Below are 27,660 nucleotides of genomic sequence, written 5' to 3'. Positions count from 1 at the left end.
ATTGGTTGAATGAAAGACACTTCCAGTGCGCTCGTGAAAATGGCTCGGGCGAACCAGATGCACCCAGACCAACATACGTACATATACAATTCAAATGAATACAACATTTCCTTTCAATGTTTATTTAGTCTACCAATACTGTCATATCAGACATTTTCATTTTTGTAAGGCACAGTTTTGTTCAGATAAAACACTGATCTTATTTACAGCAAATATTTGGACGCACTACAAACACTCCTCTTCCCAGTCAAAATCACAACCCAATATGACCGTCACTGTAAATATATAAAACTTTTAATTCGTTTGAAAGCCCTTGTTCCTTATTTCATCCAAAGGGCAAGGTCTACAATTTATTTTACAATGAAATATGAAATGTAACTGCAAGCCACAAAGCCAAGTTTTAAAATGAAAGACAGGGAGAAAAAGCAATACATTTCAAATATATGACTAGATTCAAAGAAAGGATTTGTAGAATATTCAGAAAAAGATCTCTACCAAAATAACCCTGCCCTGCAAAAATATGCTAATATGCCCTTAGACAATTTAATGAATGGATGTGAGCTTGATTTTCTTTCCAGACACCTGAAGGGCCTCAAAAGTTGTTAAATCACTTGCAAGTCAGGGTAAGTTACATTTTCAAAATGTTTTCAACTATTCTATTGCCTACGTCTGAAAATGGTATGTTTTCAAAAAGTGGTACATGATGAAATTGCCATTTTAGTACACCTAATCACATTGTTTGGGTTCTGTGGATCATTCAGTAATCTGAAATCTCTTCTATTTTAACCTGTTGACTGGTTACATTACCCATGATTGTCTGATATCAATTTAGGTTCAAAATGGATTAGGACATAGACCAGTTCCCTCTTCCTTCCTGAAATGTTGCCAAATAAATAAAACATTCAAATGTGTTTCGATGAATGTAGAATCACAGTTGCATTAGTTTGTGACAGGATGGCACAGCAAACAGTCCTGCTGTTACAGCCAGAATTAAGCACAGGAAATGACCATGGTAATTGTACATGCACCAATAAGACAAATAACACATCCGTGGAAAAACTACATACATCTCAAGTCACTTATCCTTATTGTGCACAGGTGCAACGGTTATTACTCTATTTTCCATGCCTGAGGGGAAAGTATTTAATACAAAAAACTCTGTATGTGAAAATTAAGTACCAGCATTGAAGGGACAGATATCCACAGAGTTCCATAATTAATCGGCACCACAGAAATTAATTGACTGAAATGACAGTAAAACTAAAAATTCACATTAGACTATTCTACTTTTCATTTTGACATGTTTCACCATGCGACTCTTTCTTGGGTTCATGATTATACAACTTTTAAGCGGTGAGATAAACATTTAAATGTTTTTCTTTTAACTCGGTGTTCATGAATAATGACTATAACGCATATTAAAAGTATCAATGTAAGCATTACTTTAACAACATCTTGCATTTTACTATTTCAATCACCCTTCTGTATAAAAAAAGTAGCAGAAAACATGTGCAAAACACAATATTGCATGACCAAATTCAAATAGCAAAAATGCAGCAGATGGAGCAGTTTTTTCTGGGACAAGAATAAAGTCATCTCACAATCGCCTATCCATTGTATCTTGCACCATGTGAATGTGTCTGCATGTCAAAGAGCAAGTGAGACTGTATGTCAATAGGAACCAAGTTATCATCAGTGGAATATCAGATACATGACCATCTCATGACAGACAGCACTAAAAGATTAAAAGATGAACAAAAAACGGTGCATTTTTTAAGTGCCTGCCTTAAAGTTACATTAAAAACTTATGCCACGCACTTATCATGGGTGTGAATCTGACCCATGACCTACATCATATGTCATCCCCCTTTCTCACCATTACTCTCCACTGTACACTAATGAAGCAGATATTAAAAAACCTTATATTGGGATATTTGGTCATCATAACTGCAATAGCTAGAACTTAACTAAAGCAAAATTGCCTATCAATAAGTAAAAAGTGTTTAGACAATTATAACACTATACACCAACTTTTGAAGGGAAAAAAAGCTGGTTTTCATTTTAACTCCCAAATTCCCTTGGTCCAATATAGAAGTTCAGTAGGTCGCTATTACAAATTTGTTAACCACAGTCCTGTGAAAAATATTTTTACTAGACTACACTCTGGAATCTGATCTAGAGTGACTAGAATAAAAAAAAGGCTCTGAGAAAAGTTTAAAGACAACACAAAGGGATAACGGGAAAAGTACAGTACAAACATCCAGGCAAAGGAAGTGAAAAGAACAAGGCACAAAGTTTAAGAGTTGAGACTAAAAGTCACAGAGGTAGCAGTCACAGAGAGGGAGAGGGAGAAAAGCAAATGGTTAAAAAAGGGAGACGTGTGGTGAAGTGTCTATCTGTCCTTGGATCCAAGCTTCTCGATTAAGTCCTGCAGGGGAGCAAGCTCACGCCGGTCAATGAGGTTGAACTCCTACAAGACAGACACATTTGTTATCAGATCATCATGGTGCCAGTGAATCCTATTATTAAAACAACTTGTATGACCATTCTTTGTAGCCCAAATACAAATCGGACTAGTGTTGTGGTCTTGTAAAGCTCAATAGATAGAGCATGGTGCTAGCATTGCCATGGTTGGGGGTTTGATGCCAACTAGGGCCACCCATGCAAAAAATGTAACTTATGTTACTGTAAGGCACTTTGGATGAAAGCATCCATCACATGACGTACACTAGAATCTTCCTGTCACATGTCAAACTCTCTTAGATGTTCTGTATAAGAGCGTGGGGTAAACTCACCTGAACAAAGAAAATGAAGTGCTTGAAGGAGGTGTTGAGATGGGCCTCCTCCTGCAGCTGCATCACAGAGTCGAAATGTTGGTGGTAGATGTGGGCATAAACCCTGAACAGACGCTTCAGGATTGTCTTGGCCACAGACATGAAGTTCTTGGGAAAGGGCACTCCTATGGGTACAGAATGGTGATTTTGATGTAAATTAGAGGCAAATTGGAGGAAATAGATGCTGTTAGAGCCAGTGAAATCTTCAGGAGATTGAAATACACTAAGACAAACAACCAATCAAGCTGCACTAAGCAAGACATTTATGTAAAAAGACACCTATCACAAAGTGGGGCTGCAATCCTAAAACTGAGATAACTGTAGATTTGGCCTATTTACCCAAATTAAATTCTGGTGTGGGTATGGGCACTGCCAAGAAAACGTCTCCACCCACAGGAAGTGACGAATCAAGACTGAAACACAAATCTGTCTCCTAAACGGCAGCAAGCAAATATGGAATTCTGGATCCACCAACGCTGGACCTTTTGCCTTTCTCGACCCTTCAGTATCCTTTGGTATAAACAATCACAGACCAGTCGGGTTGGTAAACATGAGCATGTTGCTTGCAGTTTACTGACGTCACGCTACATGATTTCTGTGTATTTAAGTAACAATTTTCAAGTAGTTAGCTCTCACTGCCATTTGTACTGTACTACAAGAGTGAAATTAAAGATTATTATTTGTGGCTATGCATACACAATACCACAATTTTTTTGGGGGCAAATAGGTGCTTTGACTTACTATTGTGAGGTGAAATGCATGCTAACAATTTCACCTTTACCTGTTCAGTACTTGTACAGTACGCATTACATTGCTTTTTGAGATGATGCACAGCTAGCTTATACCATCCACCTGACATACAGATTGTATTAAAGTGTTACCAGACACTATTGTGGACACACAGGGAGTGAAACTGCAAACAATGTCATTACAATGAGTTTCAAAGAGTTTATTTGCCAAAACGATGAAAATTCTTTAATAGCAAGAAACAAAACTCACCAATCTTGGAGGGGAAAAGTGTCTCGTCATCCAGCTGATCCTGCACCCAGGTCATCAGGTAGTCTATGTACTTGGGTGCAGAGCATTTGATAGGCTTCTTAATGTTGGTGCCATCAGCCCAGTGGTATTCATATCTAGAGAGAAAGACACAGAAAACAACTCAGATAAAAGCAAATTCCATCAAAATACATCTAACAGATGTTGTTATACTTAACCTAAAATGTATATCCAACTGCTCTAAACCATTATGCTAGAAACAGATAATTCTCTGTTTTAGTAGGCGATTAGGCTATGCTTCATCATCTGCCCTTCTAACATGCAGTGTGCCCCAAGGGTCAATTCTTGGTCCAGTTCTGTTCTCACCATCTATGCTTCCCTTGGGCCAAATAATTCACCACTTTAAAGATATCTCCTACCACTGCTATGCAGAGGACACACAACTACTGTATATCTTTTGTTCAAGCCCAATGAATCTAGCAAATTGTCTGTTATTCAGGAATGCCTAACTGCTGTTAAGACTGGATGTCACAACTCAACTGCAACAAAACAGAAGTTCTTTTCATTGGCTCAGACAATATTGCTAGCAGTTTCCAGCACTGGGTTTGTCCACTGGTTTCAAATGTTAAATCCACCTCTAAAAACCTTGGCATCATCTTTGACTCTCATTTGATCTTTGACTCTCATTTGAACTTCAAGCAACATGTGAAATCATTGGTTCAGTCTTGTTTCTTCCAGCTGAGAAATGTTGCTAAAATCAGGCCTCAACTACTGTAATCCCTTGTTCATCTGCCTCAGCCAGTCTGCACCAGCCCGGCTCCAACTAGTCCAGAATTCTGCCACAAGGCTTTTAACCAGGATCAAACGCAGATCCCACACCGTTTACAAAGCATCTTAAAACTTGTTTATTTTCATTGGCATTTTCTTAATCATATGTTATTATACTTTTAAGTTGTGTTTGTATTTATGTATTGTTTGGTATCATGTAATTCATTGTCTTGTCTCTATGGCTCTTATCCCTCCTTTTATTATAGTAAAGCACTTTGTAACTTATTGTTTTGAAAGGTGCTATAAAAAATAAAGATTTACTTACTTACATATGTTACTACAGCCTTATTACACAAGTGTTAGACATGACATGTCTGCAACATGTCCGATAGTTTAAGTCAGCTTAAGTTGGAAAAAAATGACTTAATTGTCAACCATGATACTGCAAAATGACGCATGATTTAGTGTGAGGGGTATCACTTTTTCCTGAAATTTAACACAATAATATTTAGGTGTACTTTGATCAAAAATGGATTTGCAAATCCTGGTGTTCAAAAAAAACTTAGCAACTCTGGTGTCATTGGCTTGATCATAATTTATGGCAATTGATCCTGCCTTTATGTCAGCACATGAAACCATCATTTGGTTATAGATAAGCTAAAAGAAGAGCAGTAAGGGAAAGAGAAAAGTATCTACAGTCATGTTGTTGATTGTAAGGGAAGGAGAAAAGTATCTGCAGTGATGTTCTTGATTGTAAGGGAAAGAGAAAAGTATCTGCAGTCAAGTTCTTGATTGTGACTATGTCAACAGGAAGTAAGCCCAGGTCTCTTCCTCTCGATTACAGACTGAACTTAGACACAGTCTGGGAGGAAAGAGGACAGAGGAAGTGCCAAATCTAGATTCTAGCTAAATAGCCCACAGAGACCGCATGCAAAGTATAATTCCTGTTTTTTTTTCATGTGACGTTCAGATGATTCTTTGGCCTGAATGTCTAAAATCACGTGAAACAGGAATGTATGGTTTGGTTCTCTTGTAAACGTGACACAGAAATTCACAAAATTTAGCCCCTGCTCAGACCAAATTAATAGGAGTCACAGGGCAACCATGACTTTGTTCCTAATTACAGTCAAATCATCTTTAAATTAACAGAACTATCTTTTATTCTGTATGAAGATGATTTTGTCGACGATTTTGATTTACAGCGCCACAATTCAGTTATTAAACAATTATTGATACATTACTGTTTGGTACAATGTGATTCAATACAAGCCTATTTCTATAGTTTTTTTTACACCACTTGACAGCATGTTATCTCTGGAAACATAATTTTCACCCTTCATGATTAAAATCAGTCAATTGAATTTACTTAAGTTGCATTCACTCCTTTGCACAAATGGTTGTAAATGGAAATTAAGTTTCACCTGGGCATATAGGCCTATCCGAGCACAATCATGCCCTCAAACACACAAAAACAGGGAAAAGTGTGTCTATCATAACCCTATAATACACTAACATACAACCCCCATTTGTTGTTAAATCCTGCTCCATTATGTTGTAAAGCAATGCTGAATTGCCTTTAGCAGTGTGGAAGTGTATGATTTGGCCAAGTGCGCCTGTCATAACAGACTTTTAGTGCAACAGCATGAAGTGTGTTTGTTGTGAAGCCCTGTATCACCATGCTGTAGCACTGCAAATCTTTCAATAATGATTCTGATTTTTACTCATGTTCATAATATTCCCCAAGTGCTTGAGCTCTGTGTGGCATGGCTTGTGCAACAGGGCTCTCGTGAAGTTCCTTCTTCCCTAAAATTACATAAAAGCCTACATCAGCCCATGTTTCCCTCTAATGGTGATGGAACTGGCCAAATCACACATTTCTTAGCTTTTGAGCTGTTAATAGCAATGCAGCATAGTAGGCTTTGGCTAACAGGATGTCAACAACTGCCTGTCACAACTGTTATGCTTTTATTTTTTAACATTGCACCAACAAGATAAATTAAATCAACAAGATCTCACAAAAAAATTAAAAAATCCCTAGAATTGGATTTTACTGCACATTGATGCATAGTCACAAAAGGCAGAGTTGCAATTCTTATCTAAAAGAATCTGACAATTCAGTTTCAGCCACTTCTTAGTCTATTCCCAGACCAAAAGAACCATTCAAATTAGCTAAAAAAGACAAATTATCCTTAAAATCTTCTCTTAAGGTAGCTGATCATTGTAGAAACATGACAGTGGGAAGCTGAATGAAATGGTATGCATGGAGAGGATATCTACTGTTACCTTGGTCCAGCAGACATCACAGAGCAGCTGGTCTCAGTGCAGAACTCTGTGATGGTGCCATACAGCATATTGATTTGATTGAAGAAATCCACCGCTGAAAGAAAAGGGCAAAGGACAAAACAAATTGGCAAATGAACAGAATAGTAGACACAGCAGACTATGACCAGACAGACAGTCATCTCCACACTAGAAAGTGCACATGCAAGAGAAAAAACTTTGTCTACACAGTCAGTCTCTCGTTCATTCTAAAGAGAAACCCAGGCTGTGCATCTTAACAAGACCACAGATTTGTTTTTCTTCTCTTCGAATGTATTCTTGATAACAATAATGAACTACTACTGTTCTGTGTCTGACAAATTCACCAGGAATGCAGCAAAACTTCGCCCTGTTAGGGCACGATCTGAACATTATTGAGTCAGTACTTGCTAATGTTGTTTTATATATTCTTACTCAATCAATGTTTTTATCTCTTTTAATTGTATATTTAACCTAGTTTAAAGATGTACCTTTTAGCCCTTTATGTAAATGGCAAGTATTTCAAATGGTTTACTCTTTCTGCAATTTGTGCATAATAATAAAACAAACAACTTGTAGTAATGCACATATCCAAATCTGCACCTTCAGTAAATATTAGCTGTAATTGAATACATTTGATAAGGCTAGTTTGTTTTGGGCCTTATGTAGACCTGTAAGCACATTTTTGCACGCCCTGTATATACTGTATGCTGTAATTTCACATATTGTTTTCCTCTCTCATTTCCTCATATTCTCAGATTCACTCTTTTCTCGCTATATTGACATTTTTTATCACTTATAAGTTATCATATTGTACATATTCGTTTTTTCTTTGTCTCAAATAATTCTACTGCTACTACTGCTGCTATTTTGCAAACCCTCTTAATGCTGTGATCCATAGCTTCTTATACCTTCACTCACACATTTAACAAGTTGTAGTGTTGAAATTTTCAGTTGTGTAGATGGGCCTCATTTACTATACTTTTCTTTTACTAATTGCTGCTGCAACAGCTCAACTTCTGCACAGGGATCATTTAATCTCATCAATGACCATGGGTATAAAATGCTAGTTCTTACACTGAGTGATATCCTCTTTAAATGTCAATTTATTTTACTCATCAACTTACTGTTGACAGCAATCCACTCATTGAGATCCTCCCCCTCAGGTAGCATTACAGCCTGCCTCAGGTTCCCACTGCCCAGCGTTGCCTCGGCATGTTTCAGCAGCTCATACTGATGGGAGCCTTCTGGGATGTTCTTCTTCGGCTTGAAGGTCTTGGATGAGCGACTGCCACTACAAAGCAACAACAGTGGAACTAAGCAGCTGTCTGAGGACAGACAATTCAGTTGCATGAAATCTGGGTGGGAGTGGATGCTTCTGTTTGGCCTAGACATGTTATCAATAGGCTTCCTGTTTGCTTTTTCAGTCAGCAATTACAGGAAGGTAGTCTGGCGAACATATGAAGTTTATGCTATAACGTTACGCATGATTTTTAATCGCTATAACAATTGTCACATCGTCATTCAATCACAAAACGCCACATGACGCTGACAAAGTTGAGTGGATGGCTTGTTTTCAGTGTGACTGAATTATGACTGTGACCTGCGTGGAGCAAGTAAAGTTAGGTTGAGTTACCGACTTGGTGCAATATGCAGGAAATGTGACAGTATCACAATGTCGTTGCCGACAACTAGCAATAATATTGCTCGACATTTAGCAATCACTGATGAATTTAAGATAGCAATGGTCAGGATGATAACTAACGCTGGCCAAAACTGACCAAACGAAAGCGTGAAAACGTTAGCTAACATAATGTTAGCTAGCGTTACCAAGCAGGCTAGCTAAGTTAGCACGTAAACAAAAGTTGAAGTTAGGTTAGTTAACGTTACGGGTTGGTCAACTACACATCCGCACAAATCACTCTTAATATTATTACAAAGTATGTAACGTAAAGGTTAAAAATGATTAGCTAAGCTAGCTTAGTACGTTAACGTTACACTGCCGTTAACTGCCTTGCTTTCTTTGATGTGTCTTAATATTACCTCCCTTGGTGTGACTTTGTAGAAACCTAAGATAGCTCATGCTGTAACGTTAACTTGACTACTTACAACAGGAAGCTCATCGTGGATAAGTAGTCGCTGGAGAGGTAAGATTACAACTTCAAACTCTGGTTTAGTAGCTAAATTTAAGTTTTCAACTGGCCACTCCGAACCACTTGTCAGCGCTGCTAGCAGGCTAACTGGAACCACAGCCTCTTCCTCAGAGCCGGAGTCTCTTCACCAGCCCAGCAGCCAGACGCTGTCGCCCTCACACGGTCTATGCAAGCAGCAGCGCTAACTTTACATGTATCACCATAACTCACTGAAACTTTTGTCTTATCTTAAACCGAGTTGTCGTATTTAGAATCCGTCCTCAAACATATCATCCAAACTTGCTAATCTTAATTATCGTGCTGTACTTTACTAGTCAACTCCAATCCAACTCAGGGACGCCCGCCCACTCGTTATACCCAGTGTTATAAAACGTGCGCTTCCAGTCTGTATAGATGGGATGGCTAATTCGGGGCAGGCAGTTGCTCAAGTAGGATGCAACCATTAGGAGGCGTGGCCGAGGAAGATACTGACGTAGATAACATGCGGGAGGGGAAGGGGAAGGGGAAGGGGAAGGGGAAGAGCTATAAAAACCTTTCTGCACATTGAGTTCTTTACATGCATAGCTCTGTCAGCCCCGGTGGTTTTCCGTGCCCATTTCATAACCCCGCCGCGGTTTCTTCTTCTCACAGCTGATCAGGATGGCAACGCTCAGGGCTCTTAGAAAACTGTGCCAACACACGCAGCATCAAGTCTGTAGCCTACACATGTCCGCATCGAGGTGAGTGTGACCACCAACTATTAATTCTACACTGTACTGTTGAATGTAAAGGCACTTTACGAGGCACTAGGTGTTTTCTTTCCTTAAGAAGGGATTCAGATATTCCTTTTAGAATGCCGCTCAGTATTTACCTGCTTTCCCTGACATGTAAATGTATCGGGTTGTGTGTTTTAAGATGTGGCAGTAAAAGTGATGGATTGTAGCGTCCTAAATATCCGCAGTTGATCACATTTCCGTGCGCCCCTAGCGTTATGCCGGTAACATTGCAGCGGCTGGGTGGCTGATGAAATAGCTGTGGGTGCTTGCACTCCAGCCAGGAGTGGTGGAGCTGGTTTTTCAGCTCCTCCTGGGGCAGCTGGAGGTATTGATCAATACACAAGAGACTCGTGCATTGTAGTCATCCTCTTCTGGAAGACGCGCCATTATTCAGATAGCAAACTGCGAGCGCGTGCATCGCAGTTAATGTCTCTTTGAAGACATGCCATTATGCTGATGGAAAATTTGCTGCATCCCGTGCAGGTTTTTCTATTTGAAACGTGCTGCAGCATGAGCTTCATGATTGAGATAGTTAGCTAATGCTCCGCACATCGCCTAAAAACACAAACCTCATGAGCCCTCTGCACATGATGTGCATCAGAAGCACAGAGGACAGAGGACAGAGGATAGAAAGCTCTCTTATACCACACATAGCTTAAATTACCAAATATCACCTCGTAGATAAAACTTTCAATACTAACCGAATGGGTGAATTAGATCTGGAAACATCACATTATTGTGAAACCGCCACAATCAACTCTCTTCTTAGCCTTTTATTTGGGGAGGTGCTTGGGGCAGTTGTACTTCACAGACCCGGGATATTTATTATACAATTGGACCAGCTTTGTATTTGAGTTTGCATGTTAGACTGCAGTTTGAGATGTTTTCAGAATGCAAGCCCTGTAACCCTGGCCTCAACACATTTTCTCCTGAACCTGGTACACTGGCCCCATGGTCTCAACCTATTTTGCCCAAGGATGTGATACTTTTCCATGAGTGTTTAATTACTTGTGGCAGAATGAAGGGCTGGTTACATCACTGTTGATGGCTCATTACTCTTCAGTTATTACTCCTCTGTGCATGCTATTACATAAGCGCTGATCATTTTTACGCTTTTGAAATGTGACCGGAGCAGCACCACCGACCACTCCAATCTACATAGTGCAACCAGCATGTCCTGAAAGCAGAGTGATCCAAGAGGTTTCTTAAATTGCAGTAATAGCAGTGTCGTTTACAATTATTTTTAGCCATCTGAACTCTCCATGGCTATCCTCCAGTTGCCCCCAACTTTAGACTGTACTTAGCCATTGGATCGTCCAAAAGACCTCCTCTGACCCCCTTTGCTTGTTCTTACCGGTTTAGACTATCGTTTACCAGCGCTGTGTGATTGAAGATAACACCGCAGGACGTGTGCCCAAAAAACTTATGGCTGGGTCAGGTGGAGCAGTACTGTATCTAATTTTGGAGACTAGAATTGGCGCTTGCCAAGGGTTAGATGGCAGAGATGTATTACAGGTTTTAGGTGTCAGGAGCACTGTTCCCACAGCAGTGAAAGGGACCATATCCAGAAAATTAGAAGGGTTTAGTTTAAGACTGGCCAACTTATCCCTTTTCACTTTGAAGTGTTTGAAGTGTACGTGTTGTAGGAGTATTACTGCTTGCTAATTTATAAGTTATGAGCTAGTTGTCCTCTGACCTCTGTCTCTTTGCATACCTACTCTCAGGCAGGAGGCAGTGGTCATCTCAGGAAGGAAACTAGCACGACAGATTCGAGAGGAGGCGCGGGTCGACGTGGAGGACTGGGTCTCCGCTGGCAACAGGAGACCCCATCTTAGTGTGGTTCTTGTAGGAGAGAATCCAGCCAGTCACTCCTACGTCCTGAATAAGACACGGGCCGCGGCTGATGTCGGTAAGAAAAAAACCCGCACACCGCTACTTGCACAATGTAAAGATAATGGCTCTATAACACAAAACAGTGGATTACCTGTGCTTGAGTTGAACTTTCCTCGCTTTCAACCTCCTACAGGAATCAGCAGTGAGACCATCCTAAAGCCTTCAGACATCAGTGAGGAGGAACTGTTGGACCTGATCTACAAACTCAACACAGACCACCATGTGGACGGCCTGCTGGTCCAGTTGCCTCTGCCAGGTATAGAAAGATCAGAAGAGTGGAAGGGAAAGATTCATTCTTGCTAAAGTATTGACATTTTCACTATATAACACCAGAAGGCCATTATTTAACAGCAACAATTTTCAAACAGTTATGACCAACAGTATTATTTTAATGATCCATTTATTCCTTAGTCTACAATATTATCTGCATTCTGACTCGGTTACCAGTTCGTTTGCGTGTTATAAGCAATAATAGCCATGTGTGCCATAAGTTGCCTGTGTGGGCTTAAACTTATTTACTCGCACGAGACATTTTGTCTGGGATCATGCTGCCCTGACCATAACTCCCCTCTTGCTCTTCACAGAACACATTGATGAGCGCAGAGTCTGTAACGCAGTTTCCCCTAGCAAGGATGTGGATGGCTTCCACGTAGTGAATGTGGGTCGCATGTGCCTGGATCAGTCCACCATGCTGCCTGCCACGCCCTGGGGAGTCTGGGAAATTATCAAACGCACGGGTAAGAAGAGTAACCCCCTTACTTCCTCTTATACTGATTGAAACGTTGCCTGAAACAGTATAACTCCTGTAACTAGCCAGACTAACTCTCCAAATTCTCCTCTTCAGGTATTCCCACCCTTGGGAAGAATGTTGTGGTGGCTGGACGCTCCAAGAATGTTGGAATGCCGATCGCAATGTTACTGCATACGGATGGGCGTCACGAGAGGCCAGGAGGTAGGTTTCGATGATAGGGTTGAAAGATGAAGATGTATGCATGTGCTTGTCTGTGCATGTTTGTCGGAGAGAGTAACACGTATTAAACTTTAGTTTTGTTGTTGCAGGTGATGCCACCGTCACCATCTCTCACCGTTACACTCCAAAGGAGCAACTTCGCCAGCACACACAAATTGCTGATATCATTGTGGCTGCTGCAGGTTCGTGTCTTCCTCTTTGCTTGTTGTCACAATGTTTCCCTTTTTTCTGCAAACCCATAAGCATTCTTAGTGTTAAAATTGTATCTTTCATGAGTAGGTAAGTTTTCTTGGGTGTCCTAACTGTACTGTGTGTTTCCTTAATTATCAGGGATACCAAACCTCATTACCGCAGACATGATCAAAGAGGGAGCGGCAGTTATTGACGTTGGAATAAACAGAGTACAGGACCCACTCACTGGCAAAAATAGACTGGTTGGGGATGTTGATTTTGAAGGTAAGTGGTAGCGAACATTGCAGATTATTATTATATTTCTACTGGGTTATGTTATTATATTTCTACAGGGCTATGCTAGGTTGTCACATTTCTATAACATTATTTTTCTGTCAATTTGTAGGTGTGAGGCAAAAGGCAAGCTTCATCACCCCGGTGCCTGGAGGAGTGGGACCCATGACTGTGGCAATGCTTATGAAGAACACCATCAAGGCGGCTAAGAACATTCTGCTGAATCCGCCTGAGAGGATCCGCATGGCGGCCGCTTCGTAATGGGCCATACTAAATCCCAGAAACAGTGACACATTCCACCCCCAACATGCTCCCCCACCCCTCCATTTTTTACTCAGAGCAACTTGGCAAACACCCTTGACACGGACCGGAAAGGTGATAGCTTTATGGTTCTCCTCCTGCTGATGCCGTTCACCTTTCCTAACTTTAAGAGCGGCCATGCCAGACTGTTACATTTCACTCCTGCATTTACACATTTATATAACAGGCTTTTCAGTATTTCTCTTTTGCCATGTATTTTTGCAGTATTTTCGGGTTTTAGGGAATCTTGAAAAGATTGTTGATTTGTTTTATTTATATTTATGCATTAATATAATATTTAAACAGGAATGAAATAGGCAAGGGAGAGGTTACAGTATGTAACTTTAAGTTGGCAAGCAACTAAAGCAGGATGATAGAGGCATGTCTCTTTTAATGTCCTTCAAATGCTTTAGTCTTATGTACAGAGGGTTAAGGGCTAACATCATCAGGAACAAGTATGTTTATCTATATAAGCTTTAAATTTAAAGATTCACAAATGCCTTTGTAAAAATAATTTTCAAATAAATATTGCAACTATGTTCTCTTGTTGCTTTTTATTGCAGTTCAGCAGTGCTCAAAGATCCACTTTTCCTGTGCATTGTAAAAATGTGACCTTTTAATTTGGTTGCTCATTCTCCTTCCCTTCATAATGTGTGATCCATGCAGACTCACTGATCCCAGGTATAAATCACTTCTCTAGGGTGGATTATTTGTTACACATTCTGCATACAGCTGCGTTGACACTGGAGGGATAAAATCTGGATTTTTTTTTTTCACAAAAAACGAGGAAACCCCCCCCCCCCCCCCCAACAATTTCTATACAGCCTATTTTCACCAATTCCGCCACTTATATGGAACATTTGATTCCAAAATGAGATAAATATCAACTGAAAAAGTGACACCTGCTTTTACAAAATTAGTGGCATAAAATTAAAACAAATGATGGTACCTTGTAAAGGACAGAAGGTAACTTAGGTAGCCTACTTGGTTGACAAAATGGCATCACTCACAAACTGGATCCTCTGTTTAGAGATGTGTTATGATGAACTTATGATGTAGGCTAATGGCTTTTTTATTTTCTATAATAAACTGCCGACATTTCTATAGAAAAAATGTGTGAAAACGGTTGTCATAACTTCTGCTGTGCATTTTCACAGAAGAGATGCTAATGTATGGAGTGATCCAAGCTAGGAACTAAAAAATGTGCAAACCTTCATACGGAAAGAAATTGAAGCCGTTCGCACTTCCGTATAAACAGGAAAGAAGAGCTAAAAGCTAGTTCGGTTAGCTGGTCTAGCTTTAGCTGTGTTGCCGTAGAGTATCTCATGTCTATTTCAGTGGAAATGTCTACAGTCGAGTGTTTGAGAAGATTAGTCGACGAGCGACTAACTGCGGCTGCTGAGGAAATATTAGGAGTGTTTGTAAAAACAGTTGTGGAGTACGAGGAAGAGATCGACCGTCAGCGCAGGCTGCTGGATATCGTTTTGAAGCCTGAGCTAAGGCTACACAGGACAGGTTTGTCAAATCATGTTGAAATCAATCAATAGGCTATTATGGCTCACAATATAGGTTATAGCGGAGCGTATACTGTGCGTAACGATACGATGGCTGATTTGGCGCTGTTCGAGGACGTTGTCAATGCAAGACTAAGGAGAGAAATCAGATTTTTCTACATAGTTTTGAATAAAACTTTTGTACTAGAACTTGTAGAGAGTTTTACTTGACTGTCAGTATCGATAAATTGTCATCAATAGCTGTAATGAATTACTGGTAGCTCATCCTGAGCGGGCAGCACAGATTGTCAGAACACCTGTATTGACTCTTGTGTTAATACAGTACTTATGATTGGCGGAGCTGACTACAGGCTCCCAGGACTTGGATACCATCTGAATGCTGGCATTGTATGTTTATATGTGTTTGATCAAGTGTCCCCTCCTTTGTCCTTTCCTTTAGACCCCCCACAGCCGGCTGTTGTTAATGAGGAGGTTCTCCTTGACCAGCAGCACTGTAACCGGCAGAGGAACTTCATTCTGGGTCAAGAGGACCCAGAGCCTCCACAGATTAAAGAGGAACAGGAGGATGTCTGCACCAGTCAGGAAGGAGAGCAGCCTTTGCTGCAGGAGGAGGCTGATACCTTTGAGTTGACTCCTACTTGTGATGGAAGTGACCACAGTGAGCATCAGTCTGTGCATTCAGATCCTTACCAGACTCAGAGTGTAGCAGAGAAAGAGCCTCTAGCCAACATCTTATTTAAATGGATCAAATCTGAATCTGACAGAGAGGGATCTGCAGTACCAGAACCAGACAGTGACCGCCAGCTCCTCTCTCACAACTGTGCTGTAGCTGAGAGCCAAGGTTACAAAATATCCAGCGTTGGGAACGCAGGAGCAACTAGAACTAAACCAAACAACAAACCTTACAAATGCAACAGCTGCAGTAAAGAGTTTTCGTACTTGGCAAACTTAAAAACTCACATGAGAAGCCACGCTGGTGAAAGGCCTTTCAGATGTGACACTTGTGGGATAGGGTTCACCCAGAGGTCCGACTTGAAAAAACACATGGAATGCCACACGGGGGAAAAGCCTTTCAGATGCAGAATTTGCGGAAAAGGGTTCAGCAGTCGATATAGCATCGCCCCGCATGTTAGAATTCACACAGGCGAGAAGCCTTACACTTGCAACACCTGTGGGAAAAGCTTCAACCTTAGTGCGCTTTTGAAAAAGCACATGAGAGTTCACACAGGCGAGAAGCCTTATAGCTGCGTCTACTGCGGGAAGGAGTTTGCCGATGGCTCAACTTTCACAAGGCATCTCCGAGTTCATACAGGGGACAAACCTTACGAATGTCATTTGTGCGGGAAAAGATTTGCTGTCAAAATCACTTTGAAAATGCACACCAGAACCCACACAGGGCAAAAGCCGTATAAATGCAGCACTTGCGGGAGAGCTTTTGCTCAAACTGCAACCCTGATGGGACACATGAGGACCCATACAGGGGAGAAGCCGTTTAAGTGCAGCACTTGCGGGAAAGGTTTTGCTCAAAAACAAAGCCTGAAGGGACACATGATGACCCATACAGGGGAGAAGCCGTACAGATGCAGTTTCTGTGGACGAGGGTTCACCAAGAGCTCAAACCTCAAGAAGCACATGACTGTCCATACTAATGCTGCACAGAGTACCAGTGATTAAAAAGTCTCTTCATGCTTGATATGTGAAGTGGTACTAAACATTTTCCGGAATCTGTTCTGTTATTTGAAGTTTAAGTTTTTTCTCCATGGTCTCGTTTGTAAGACCTATTAGAGCGAGATCCCGGTCCCTCCAGGCCTCACTCCGAACTGTGTGTATATCCCAAATGTAAGTGGAGGCTTCAGTCTCATGAAGCAGGATTAGTGGGTTAGCGAGATAACTTTGCGCTTAAAGCTGCACTAAGTGATTTTCCGACCACTAGATGGTGACGGAAACCGCAACACATCTGTAAATAAAGCACAGCAAAGCTACTGGACTACGGAGGCCCCTAAGGACAAACCGTGAATAAAGGCTAATAGCTACGCTAAACGTACCTATGGAGAAGTGTCGCCGGTTACCAGTCTCGCTTTGCCAGATCTTTCTACCGCTGAAAGTTACATGTCCCACAATGACAAGTGAAGACGTAGGAAGCAAGGTTACTAGTTTAACAAGTTAACTCGCTCGCTTCATCGATTCCGCCGATTCCGAGAATTGTTTTCAGGAATGGGAGGGGGTGAGGGACGCCTTTAAACAGCGAGGGAGGAGACAAGCCTGTTTTAAAAAAATGAAAAGCTACTGAATGGGCTGGGAGGAGCTTTGAGTCAGTCCGAGTTTTGACAACAAGCTTTAGAAAAGAGGTGAAAACAGCAATACAGCTGGCTGCTGGGGGATGATACGCGACAAAGGTCCCAGGCCAGATTGGAACCCAGGACCTCGTGGTTGCATGGTACGCACCCAAGACCACTGGCCACCAGGAAGCCCTATGGTCACCTTAAAGCGGCTACATCAGCATAATAAATAAAATAAATGAATAATGATACATTTTAAACTTTTCATTGTTGGTGTTAAAAATCACGTCACCACCCTCCTTATTCTCTCCATTCACCACTCCCAACTCCATGTTTCACCTCTATTGGAAGTTATATGAGCCCCACCTGGTAGGCCCGAGATCCCGTTCCCTCCAGACCTCTCACTATAACTGTGTGTATATCCCAAATGTAAGTAGAGGCTTGACTTGAACTTGTCATTACACCATTTGATATTCAGTTACTATTTCATTATTTGGTTGAATGTTTAATTGTTATTTTGTATAGATTCCTATGAATTAGAGACTATCAGGGGCATGCTTACATAACTCCTCGATTATTTATATTATTATGCTTTTATATTTTTATTTTTATATTCTAGTTGTGTGCTTATATTCTGTTTCCTGTTCTCTGCTGAATCCTTTTACTTTTTGCTGATGCAGCGGCCTAATTTCCCATGAGGATAAATGGTTTCATCTTATCTTAAATAAACTGCTCTGGATTTGTCCATGTTGAGTGTGATTGACTATTTGTTACAAAACCTGACCCTTGTTATGTGAAGGTGTTCATGACTGGATTAGAAAATCCTGGGTTGACAAAGCAGGTTGATAACGTTTTTGGTGAGACCAGCTTTGTTGTTTGAGGGAAGTTTTGGATCTAGAACTAATGGGCATTAAAAAGTTTGTAAAAACTATTCTGTTTCCGGCTCAGGGCTAGACATGAATTTATTGAGTGCAATTTTAGAATGGTAAGTATAACCTGCATACTCTTTGGTCACAATGGCACATGATTAAAAACCACTGAGCTATAGCCACTTATTTAGTTTCCACTTGCCAAAGCAGAGTCAGTTTGGAGCAAATAATTATGCATGATGAATCAGAATGTAAACAATGTAATCAATGTGAGGTTTTAAAGATGTTATAAAATAATAAGCTCTGCAGAGCAGTTGACAGTCCATGATGGGGCTAAAGGCTCAATTGCAGTGTTAGACTTATTTATTTATGCATTTATTTATTTTGTGGCCCCTGTTCTTGATTTCAAATGCAGTAATGACCTTATGGATCAAAGTCACTAGAAATTCTACACTGTCATACTAACACAAAACGTCTTACACAAAATCACTTCACATGGTTGACTTTGCAGTGGAAATCTAGCACCACCTTGTGTTCATATCAGGCATTACATTCAATACTAGGGCCCAAGTGTTTGTCAAGTATTGTGGGCTGGAAGCTGGTGGAAGGGAAATCATCCGGGCATGTTGGGGGTTTCCTCAATGCGATCCCTCCCGTCCAGTAAAAACGCACCATGCAATCTTTACGATCCAATATAAGCTCGTATCTGATTTTATTAATATTGTTAGTCATGCATTTCCAATGAAAGATACGCTTTAAAAATAATAAGCGGGACGTTTCCCATATAAAATAGAGTAACGTTATATAGAGTCCGGCGGAAGTACACATACAACACGTGAGAGACGAAGAGTATGGTCAAGCTTTAGAAAAAGTATCTCATGTCTAATTCAGTGGAAATGTCTACAGTCGAGTGTTTGAGAAGATTAGTCAACGAGCGACTAACTGCGGCTGCTGAGGAAATATTAGGAGTGTTTGTAAAAACAGTTGTGGAGTACGAGGAAGAGATCGACCGTCAGCGCAGGCTGCTGGATATCGTTTTGAAGCCTGAGCTAAGGCTACACAGGACAGGTTTGTCAAATCATGTTGAAATCAATCAATAGGCTATTATGGCTCACAATATAGGTTATAGCGGAGCGTATACTGTGCGTTACGATACGATGGCTGATTTGGCGCTGTTCGAGGACGTTGTCAATGCAAGACTAAGGAGATAAATCAGATTTTTCTACATAGTTTTGAATAAAACTTTTGTACTAGAACTTGTAGAGAGTTTAACTTTATTGTCAGTATCGAGAAATTGTCATCAATAGCTGTAATGAATTACTGGTAGCTCATCCTGAGCGGGCAGCACAGATTGTCAGAACACCTGTATTGACTCTTGTGTTAATACAGTACTTATGATTGGCGGAGCTGACTACAGGCTCCCAGGACTTGGATACCATCTGAATGCTGGCATTGTATGTTTATATGTGTTTGATCAAGTGTCCCTTCCTTTGTCCTTTCCTTCAGACCCCCCACAGCCGGCTGTTGTTAATGAGGAGGTTCTCCTTGACCAGCAGCACTGTAACCGGCAGAGGAACTTCATTCTGGGTCAAGAGGACCCAGAGCCTCCACAGATTAAAGAGGAACAGGAGGATGTCTGCACCAGTCAGGAAGGAGAGCAGCCTTTACTGCAGGAGGAGGCTGATACCTTTGAGTTGACTCCTACTTGTGATGGAAGTGACCACAGTGAGCATCAGTCTGTGCATTCAGATCCTTACCAGACTCAGAGTGTAGCAGAGAAAGAGCCTCTAGCCAACATCTTATTTAAATGGAGCAAATCTGAATCTGACAGAGAGGGATCTGCAGTACCAGAACCAGACAGTGACCGCCAGCTCCTCTCTCATATCTGTCCTGTAGCTGAGAGCCAAGGTTACAAAACATTGAGCGTTGGGAACACAGGAGCAACTAGAACTAAACCAAACAACAAACCTTACAAATGCAACAGCTGCAGTAAAGAGTTTTCGTACTTGGCAAACTTAAAAACTCACATGAGAAGCCACGCTGGTGAAAGGCCTTTCAGATGTGACACTTGTGGGAAAGCGTTCACCCAGAGGTCCAACTTGAAAAGACACATGGGAGGCCACACGGGGGAAAAGCCTTTCAGATGCAGAATTTGCGGAAAAGGATTCACCTGTGCATCGAACCTCAGACTGCATGTTAGAACCCACACAGGCGAGAAGCCTTACAGCTGCGTGGACTGCGGGAAGGAGTTTGCCGACGGCTCAGCTTTCTCAAAGCACCTCCGAGTTCATACAGGGGACAAACCTTACGAATGTCTTTTGTGCGGGAAAAGATTTGCTCTCAACTTCACTTTGAAATCACACACCAGAACCCACACAGGGGAAAAGCCGCATACGTGCAGCACTTGCGGGAAAGCTTTTGCTCAAAAAAATGGCCTGATAATACACATGAGGACTCACACAGGGGAGAAGCCGTACAGATGCAGTTTCTGTGGACAAGGGTTCACCAACAGCTCAAACCTCAAGAAACACATGACTGTCCATACTAGTGTTAGCACCATTGCTTAAATTAATAGTTCAGGAATAGTCGTGTTCATATGAATCTTCCCCACTTCTGTGTTTACATTCCTACGCATAGGTGTACTGTACATCACACAAAGTGAAAGGTTTCATCAGTGCAGCCCTGGGTGAACATGAGAGAATAGAAAATCTTTCCACAATCTCAATGTGTTGATACAATATTTTATCAATGAAAAGTGTGACTATACTGTACCTTAATGATGAGGCAGTAATTAGCCTGTGTATTCACCCTTTTACAGTAGGCCTATCTGCAATTTTCCTCAAGTAGCAGCTACAGTGTTGTTTTTTGCTGTTACAGTGTTTTCATGTTGCTCATATTCATTCATTATAATAGTCTGTTGTTCAGAGGACATATATTTTCATAATCCACTTTTCCCCATATGTTCCATTGTTAAAGTCTATTTAATGTGTTAAAATGGTTGGTCGCATACGTTTACATAAAATTGTTTATATTTTTAGTTTTGCATTCTAGTTGTGTGCTTATATTCTGTTTTGTTTTCTTTGCTGCATCCTATTACTTTTTGATGCTGCAGTGGTGTAATTCCTCACAAGGATAAATGGTTTCATCTTATCTTAAATAAGATGCTCTGGATTTGTCCATGCTGCATGTGACCCGACCCTTGTTATGTGAATGCGCTCACAGATGGATTAGAAAATCCTGGGTTGACAAAGCAGGTTGATGACATATTTGGTGAAAGCAGGGGAAAGTTTGTGGGGAAAGTTTTGTATCTAGAACTAATGGCCATTAAAAAGTTTGTAAAAAATTATGGTAGGATCAGATAGAATCAGATTGTAATTTATACTGGATTGTAACTCAAAACTGTACTGCCCCTTAAACAACTAGACAATTTTTAGTAACTTCCAACACTCTTTGGCATGGAGCCAAAGCAGAGCCGTCGTTTAGCAAGTAAACAATAAACTGTGGGACTTCTGCACCGGCTACATCAGTTATGTACGCAGATTCATTTCAACCAAACTCTTCACCAGTTAGCTCCCTTTCTGGATGAAGTTGTTAATCAGTAAAATCAGCTGGTGTAGCGTTTGTTGTGTGCTTAGTTGCAGTGCTATACTTGACACAACTGTTTGTCAATATTACTGTGGAAATTATTATTATGTTTATTAAGAAATGTTACTGTCATTTCATACCAACACAAAACTTATCAAATCACTCCACAGCAGTGGAAGTGTAGCATCACCTTGTGTTCATATCAGTCATTACGCCTAATATTTGCTTTACATTACAGAGTAAAAGAAAACTCTTTGCTACATTGAGGCAAAATACCACTCATGAATCATCAGAAGGAAGGATCTCAAAAACCAACAGGGTGTGTGTGTGTGTGTGTGTGTGTGTGTGTGTGTGTGTTGGGGCACGGGTTAAAAATCCAGAACCTTCCCTTTTAACTTGTTAGATCAATCATTTCAACATCACCACTTATTGTCACATCACATCAGAACACAGACTTCCTGAAACCATATTGGCCAATGTAGCTAGACTGGCTGCCATACTGTGGTAAAAGCGGAGAGCCTCTTTAGTCCGGCCTGCCCACTGAATGTGCTTTGACTTGTGGTTGAAGCTAACCACCTGAGAGGGCTCGTTTCTGCCTCCAAACCAAATGTGTTTTCATTGTGTTTCTCCTGCAAGGATGTTGGCTGCAGAGCTAATTGTGGGTTTGTGCCCCTTCTGTCCCCTTTAATTCCTTGGCACACACACATAGAAAGACAGTGGTAATATATAATGATTAAAAAGACATGCAAAATTGCAGAAATTGTCTGTGTCTGTCAGTCCAGACCACCTACAGTACCTGCCTCTCTTTACTGTATATCTATCTGTCTGTGTGTATTTTCCTGCTTGGGTCTGTCAGTCAGTGTGTCTGTCAGTGGGTCAGTGAGTCATTCTGCGGTCCAGAGCTGCAGTGGCCCCGGTGTCATTTTGGTCCATTAGCGGTCCACAGGTGGGCTCATAAATCATCTGTAGATTGCGTTTACACAGCTGCTTGAAACCCCCCCACTCTCCCTTCCCTCCACACTCACACACCACACACACCAATGCATGCACATGAAGACACACACACACACACACACACACCACGCACACAAATCCATAAGCATGAAGACACACACACACACACACACACCAATTTCAAACCGTTTCAAACAGGCAAATATTTATTAATTTGATTGGCTTGTTTTACTTAGTAAATGTGTTAAAAGTATGATTTTCTGGAAAGCAAGTGAGGGACCTCACCACAGGTTACAAGAACAGCAAATATTAGTGGCTGAAGTACGATGTCAGAAACTGCAGATGTTTTACCACAGTGACCAACCAGTCCTGCTGTTGGAACCATGGTTACCCCACTACAAGCTCTGTTCAAAATGGTAATCTGAAATATCCATTCTTTGTTTTTTTTGTTACTTTTCTATTCTATGATTATTATTATGGTTATTATTAGTCTTAGTATTAGTATTAATATATATTTGTTTCTTTTTGCTGTGGTGTTTTACCACTGCACTGGGCAATCAAGTACTGTATCCACACCGACAGTACTCTGTTGATGAAGTTTACTTTGAGTTTCTGTAGGTGGCAGGAAAGCCCTACCTGACACTGGGTGTTTAGAACAGCAAATATTTCAGCTTTCATGAACTGGGAATAAGTGGAATCACTATTGTGGTAATTCAATTGGCAATAGAGGGTAGCAAAAGGGACGTTTTTTTATATGAAAATTTCACAGATTATTACTTTAACAACTGTTTCATTTCTCCTGAAGACATTTTTGCAAATTGATTAACCTTTTGGTATAGCAACTGAAAGTATGTGACAGCTAAACTTGAGTTTTCTATGTATTTTAAAGCTGTTAAAATGTTTGTATACATGGATAATGTTTTTGAATTTTGAAGCAAAACAAACATACTGTTGGGTTACGATCAATGCAAAAACCTTATTTTCCATAGATAAGTCAAACTCTTGAATAATCGTAAATACATCTTAAATGTATGTGGACACTTTCTGGATTGGTTTAAGAAATTTGTCAAGATCTGTGACTTAAGGAGACAAATAAATGGCACAACAAACTGCTGGGACTTTGTTAACCAGTGGAGTAAAGGTAAATTTGTTGGAAATGAGAGATATTGGGTTGTCTTGGGTCAAGGGTTGGCGGACATGAAAGGCGAGGGTTAGGACCCCCAGCAGGGGGCTGTCAGTGGGAGGGTCCTGGGGCCCCCGGCCTCGCTCTGTCCTGCAAGGTGCCTGTCACCAGGAATTGGAATCACACCCATGGGTGCATTCAAACACTCTGAATGTATGTATGTACACGTGAATATAATCACAGAGACAAACACAAAGCACTGTACAATGACTCATTCACCCGTGCTGCAGCAAGAGGTAGATGTGGGCCGCAGTGTAGTCTTGTTTACCAACCTGCATTCATTCATTGACAAGACCACACCATGCAAGGGGTTTTAACCAAAACAAGGAGAGAGGATGCTGATTGTGGTCAGATGGTCTGGTATTGCTCTTGCCTCTGGAATGCAATTAGCTGTTCCTTCCTCTGCCTCGCTCACACTTTCCTGTTGTTGTTGCCTTCATTTCCTGCTAGCCACGGACCACAGAGACAAAAAGAATAACAGCCAGCAATAACACCTTGATGTGTCAGTTTGAAAGACGCGGACACATGAGGCATGCACACACGTTCAGATGTGCATGCCACACACCAACAAGAGGATTCACTCTCTCAGATCTGCTGTAAGACCTTGTGTAAAGCTTGCCAGGGGGCCGATCCACTGCATGAAATGGAGATGGAAATATGACATCGGATCTGAAGGAGTTAAAGCCCCAGTCTGTAATTGTAATTGTATGACATCAGATCTAAAGGGGTAACGCTCTGACCTGTAATCATAACATGGTGCCCTCTGTTGGAACATTGTTGCTCCACTATACTGGCTTTGTTTCTGTTTTGATTTATCTTCATCTTCGTTTGACTGAGCTTTATAGAAAGACTGACAGTATGTGATATCTAAATATCTTTTGGATTTTTGTATATTATAAACTGAAGCATGAATTCATCTAATCAGTTTGATCATAACCTCTAACTGATCTTTATGTTGTGTGTGTCCTATTATGCTGATTTTATATATGAAAAAGGAAGTTCTTCTTTAAACCATTTTCTTTTTGATAAAAATGTTTATTCAACAGTTAATAAGAAATTCTGAATACACATATGACAGGTACACATACTTGATCTTCTCTAGGTTCAGAAACATTACTGTATAAGGTCACTAAGCTTTAGGGGGGGTTGAGGATTTCCTTAAGATTCTTCTATGCACCAATAGTAATGCAAAAGCAACTATTTTCAACGCCTGAAGAAGCATTTCAAAACTACCTGCATCATGGCAAAAGTGCAGCACTGTTGTGTTGGCAGCAACACTGTGAAGTATTTTCATAACCTTAACCCTAAAACTGTTTGCGACAAGCAGTTACAAATTTAAAGTGAAAAGCATAGAATTCATTTATAAGGACTGATCAGCAGGTCTTGGTGTTATGGCTATGCTCGCACTGCAGCTGAACGTGTCCAAATTCTGATTTCTTTCCCTCATGGATGTGATGTTTTCTAATCAGTGTGAACAACAAAAAGCTGCATGTCACATTTTTTTCAATTCCAGTCTGGACTGCATGGATACCCAAGGCATGTGACCTACATGCGAACACTCAAATGGGAATTTGGCAGCATAGCCATTACAATAAGTAAATCTTATGTCATTCACCTGAGACAACTGTCATACCTTTTGTGCCTCCGGCAGCTTGGTTGAGCCAGCATTAGCATCGGAAGACAACAAGATACAACAGTGGAAAGAAAGCGAAATAGCCAACTTGATTGGTATTTGGGAGACGCCTCAATTCAGTCAAAACTGTGGTCGAAATGTGGTCAAAATAAGCGGGACAAACATTGGTACATAAACAGATGAGAACTCTTTCGCTGTCAGTTAATATTGGCATCGGATACGGGTTACATCCTAGAATAGAGATGGACGGTCATGCAAAAATATCAGACATGAGCAGCACTTTGGAGCTGAGCATTAAGGTCTGCGGTGTGAACGCAGCCATAGTGATCTGTGGGTTCCTGGATTTGGCCCCCTCTACACAGAACAGGTCAGAAAAGCCACGGAGGGCCGACTCCTTGGTCTCATTAACAACATTCTGTCTCTCTGTCTGTCACTGGGCCCAGCAGGCGGGAGAGGCCTGTCACAGCCTGTGTTATGTGGCTGACATGGCTTTTCCAGCAAATCAATTGTTTCCATGTTAACAACATGGAAAGTGGACTGGACAGTGGTCACCTCTGGATATCCACCGCATGCCTTGTTGTTCTCTCATATTGGTGCCAACAGTGTTCCTTCAACACACCACCCTAGCATTGTGTCGACCAAAAATTCAGACAGTGTGTCTGGCTTTACCGCCTGTCGACTCTGTCTATCAGCATCTCTCTCTTTCTCACACATACAGAAACGCACACAGATACATACGCACTGCAGAGTTTGAGTTTCATAAAAGGAAGTTGGCAAGGACCTCTGGGAATTTCCCCTCCTATATCATACTTTCCAACAAGGCTAGTGGGTCAAAAACGGACACATAAAAAGATAAAAAGGACTCTGTATATTTAACCAAATTAAATAAAAGCTTAAATGGATTTGTGATGAAACCCCAAGCTCAAAACCGCGCCTGTGAAATCCATCATGGTTTTCACAAGCTTTCCCTGGTGATTAGCATTGGCTGGAGCGCTGGCGAGCACTCCAAATCAAAACCATATTCATTTTGGCCCGACACGCTTGTGTGCTCTCAGAAAGTGTCTCAGCCGCTCACCCCATGATTTATAAACGTTTATCTCACCACAGTGGCCGAATCAAAGGCCTGGGAAAAGGGAACAAATTAACAGAAAGGTATTTAGCTTCTCTAAGAGACCTAATTTTGAGAACCGCAGCATTCATAAAGCCACAGTACATAATTACGTTTTTATAGCTGTATAAACTATTATGTTACCTTGTAATTTCCTGGTTACACACGTAGCAATTTTGAGACCCCAGTTTTGCTTAGGCTTTGTTTGTTTGCGTATTTATGCAAGGAGTTATGCATTTTTTTTTAAAGCTTTCATTTTAACTGGATGTGGGATTTTTTTTATGTTACATTTGTGTCTAAAAGGTACATAAAATCTGGAGTGACTAATACAGCTCACAGTGAGCGCCATTAGCCGTGCCCACTCAACCCAACATGACACAACATCGCTGGAATGGATGTTAATGTTTTTTAAGGTTAAGTGAGTGTATGTCATACAAGCCTGAAACTACTGATCACAGATTGTTCATGTTTTCCATCTCATGAAGTGGTGGGATGCCTTTTATTCCAAAATAGGTGTGTATCAAGACTGTGTGGGACCAGAGCCGGGGGTTTAATCATAACACGAAAGCCAGCAGAATGGAAGCATGGACTGATGGGTACGGAGAGAAAATATAGGATCTGCAATAGGCTCCACTTTTATTCAAAAATATGTAAAATAAACGAGCCGTTATATAATGGCTCTTCAAGACCTGACAAAGGCCAATTGTGGCTGAAACATTCATATATTTAGTAGCGAGTCCTATGATTTCTCCTTATTGTCCACTTTCTTCGATTCAGCATCTGAAAACAGGATGTAATTACTACTACAAGATGGTTAGAGAGACCATCCAGTAACTGGAAGATCACAAGTTCAATCTCCACACCAGCCTATACCTCCATCCCTGTTGAAGCGTCCTTGAGCAAGATGGTGAACCCCTTCCTGCTCCAGGAGTGCTGCCGCTGCGCTCTGACCCCTCTGGTGAAACATGCATATGTGTGTGTGTGTGTTTGTGTGTGTGTCTCAGAGGAATATGCAAAGAAACTAATTCCTATACACTGTTAATAAAAGAGTAATGTTAGAGTTGATGCCTTATGAGTGAGTGGATGATTCAAGTGCAAGACTA

The 27,660-nt window shown here is 41.0% G+C and overlaps 3 protein-coding genes across 5 annotated transcripts; 2 read left to right on the top strand and 1 right to left on the bottom strand.

Moving 5' to 3' along the window:
- Positions 1–278: 278 nt before the first annotated feature.
- LOC139647270 (MOB kinase activator 1A) lies at positions 279–9,428 on the bottom strand. Of its 2 annotated transcripts, none has more exons than XM_071523133.1 (6): positions 9,009–9,428; positions 8,024–8,190; positions 6,882–6,975; positions 3,834–3,967; positions 2,796–2,959; positions 279–2,470 (listed from the first exon to the last, which is right to left on the bottom strand). In XM_071523133.1, exons 1-6 carry the CDS (start codon positions 9,017–9,019, stop codon positions 2,393–2,395), a joined length of 648 nt encoding a protein of 215 aa, XP_071379234.1. In that variant the 5' UTR covers positions 9,020–9,428; the 3' UTR covers positions 279–2,392. The 2 variants fall into 2 exon arrangements, with proteins under 2 accessions (XP_071379234.1, XP_071379233.1); XM_071523132.1 differs by having other exon boundaries at positions 9,006–9,425.
- Positions 9,429–9,605: 177 nt separating this feature from the next.
- mthfd2 (methylenetetrahydrofolate dehydrogenase (NADP+ dependent) 2, methenyltetrahydrofolate cyclohydrolase) lies at positions 9,606–13,971 on the top strand. Its single transcript, XM_071523131.1, has 8 exons — positions 9,606–9,768; positions 11,529–11,713; positions 11,831–11,953; positions 12,282–12,434; positions 12,542–12,649; positions 12,757–12,849; positions 12,998–13,123; positions 13,245–13,971. Exons 1-8 carry the CDS (start codon positions 9,689–9,691, stop codon positions 13,391–13,393), a joined length of 1,017 nt encoding a protein of 338 aa, XP_071379232.1. The 5' UTR covers positions 9,606–9,688; the 3' UTR covers positions 13,394–13,971.
- Positions 13,972–14,721: 750 nt separating this feature from the next.
- Positions 14,722–21,613, top strand: LOC139647268 (zinc finger protein ZFP2-like). Of its 2 annotated transcripts, XM_071523128.1 has the most exons (3): positions 14,722–14,947; positions 15,386–16,462; positions 20,174–21,613. In XM_071523128.1, the coding sequence occupies exons 1-3, from the start codon at positions 14,758–14,760 to the stop codon at positions 20,659–20,661; spliced, it is 1,755 nt and encodes a 584-aa protein (XP_071379229.1). In that variant the 5' UTR covers positions 14,722–14,757; the 3' UTR covers positions 20,662–21,613. The 2 variants fall into 2 exon arrangements, with proteins under 2 accessions (XP_071379229.1, XP_071379230.1); XM_071523129.1 differs by lacking the exons at positions 14,722–14,947; positions 15,386–16,462 and adding an exon at positions 18,909–19,162 and having other exon boundaries at positions 19,601–21,613.
- The last annotated feature ends 6,047 nt before the right edge of the window (positions 21,614–27,660 follow it).

This window comes from Centroberyx affinis, unplaced genomic scaffold (assembly GCF_046629955.1).
Source record: "Centroberyx affinis isolate AG114_WGS23_722 - 3 ecotype Tasmania unplaced genomic scaffold, CSIRO-AGI_Caff_v1 ptg001070l_1, whole genome shotgun sequence".
In the NCBI taxonomy this organism is placed as follows: Eukaryota; Metazoa; Chordata; class Actinopteri; order Beryciformes; family Berycidae; genus Centroberyx; species Centroberyx affinis.
The sequence above is the reverse complement of the archived record's forward strand: the minus strand, read 5'-3'. Positions and strand labels throughout refer to the sequence as shown.

Excerpts from the sequence above, each read along its gene's own strand:
- LOC139647270 (XM_071523132.1), bottom strand. Across the intron at positions 3,968-6,881 it reads GTGATGTCTGCTGGACCAAG|ATATGAATACCACTGGGCTG; the intron begins GTAACAGTAGAT and ends CTTTCTCTCTAG. Across the intron at positions 2,471-2,795 it reads ACTTCATTTTCTTTGTTCAG|GAGTTCAACCTCATTGACCG; the intron begins GTGAGTTTACCC and ends TCTGTCTTGTAG.
- mthfd2 (XM_071523131.1), top strand. The coding sequence starts at position 9,689 with ATGGCAACGCTCAGGGCTCTTAGAAAACTGTGCCAACACACGCAGCAT. Across the intron at positions 12,650-12,756 it reads GCGTCACGAGAGGCCAGGAG|GTGATGCCACCGTCACCATC; the intron begins GTAGGTTTCGAT and ends TTGTTGTTGCAG. Across the intron at positions 13,124-13,244 it reads TGGGGATGTTGATTTTGAAG|GTGTGAGGCAAAAGGCAAGC; the intron begins GTAAGTGGTAGC and ends GTCAATTTGTAG.
- LOC139647268 (XM_071523128.1), top strand. The coding sequence starts at position 14,758 with ATGTCTATTTCAGTGGAAATGTCTACAGTCGAGTGTTTGAGAAGATTA. Across the intron at positions 14,948-15,385 it reads GCTAAGGCTACACAGGACAG|ACCCCCCACAGCCGGCTGTT; the intron begins GTTTGTCAAATC and ends CCTTTCCTTTAG. Across the intron at positions 16,463-20,173 it reads GTGCAGCACTTGCGGGAAAG|CGTTCACCCAGAGGTCCAAC; the intron begins GTTTTGCTCAAA and ends CTTGTGGGAAAG.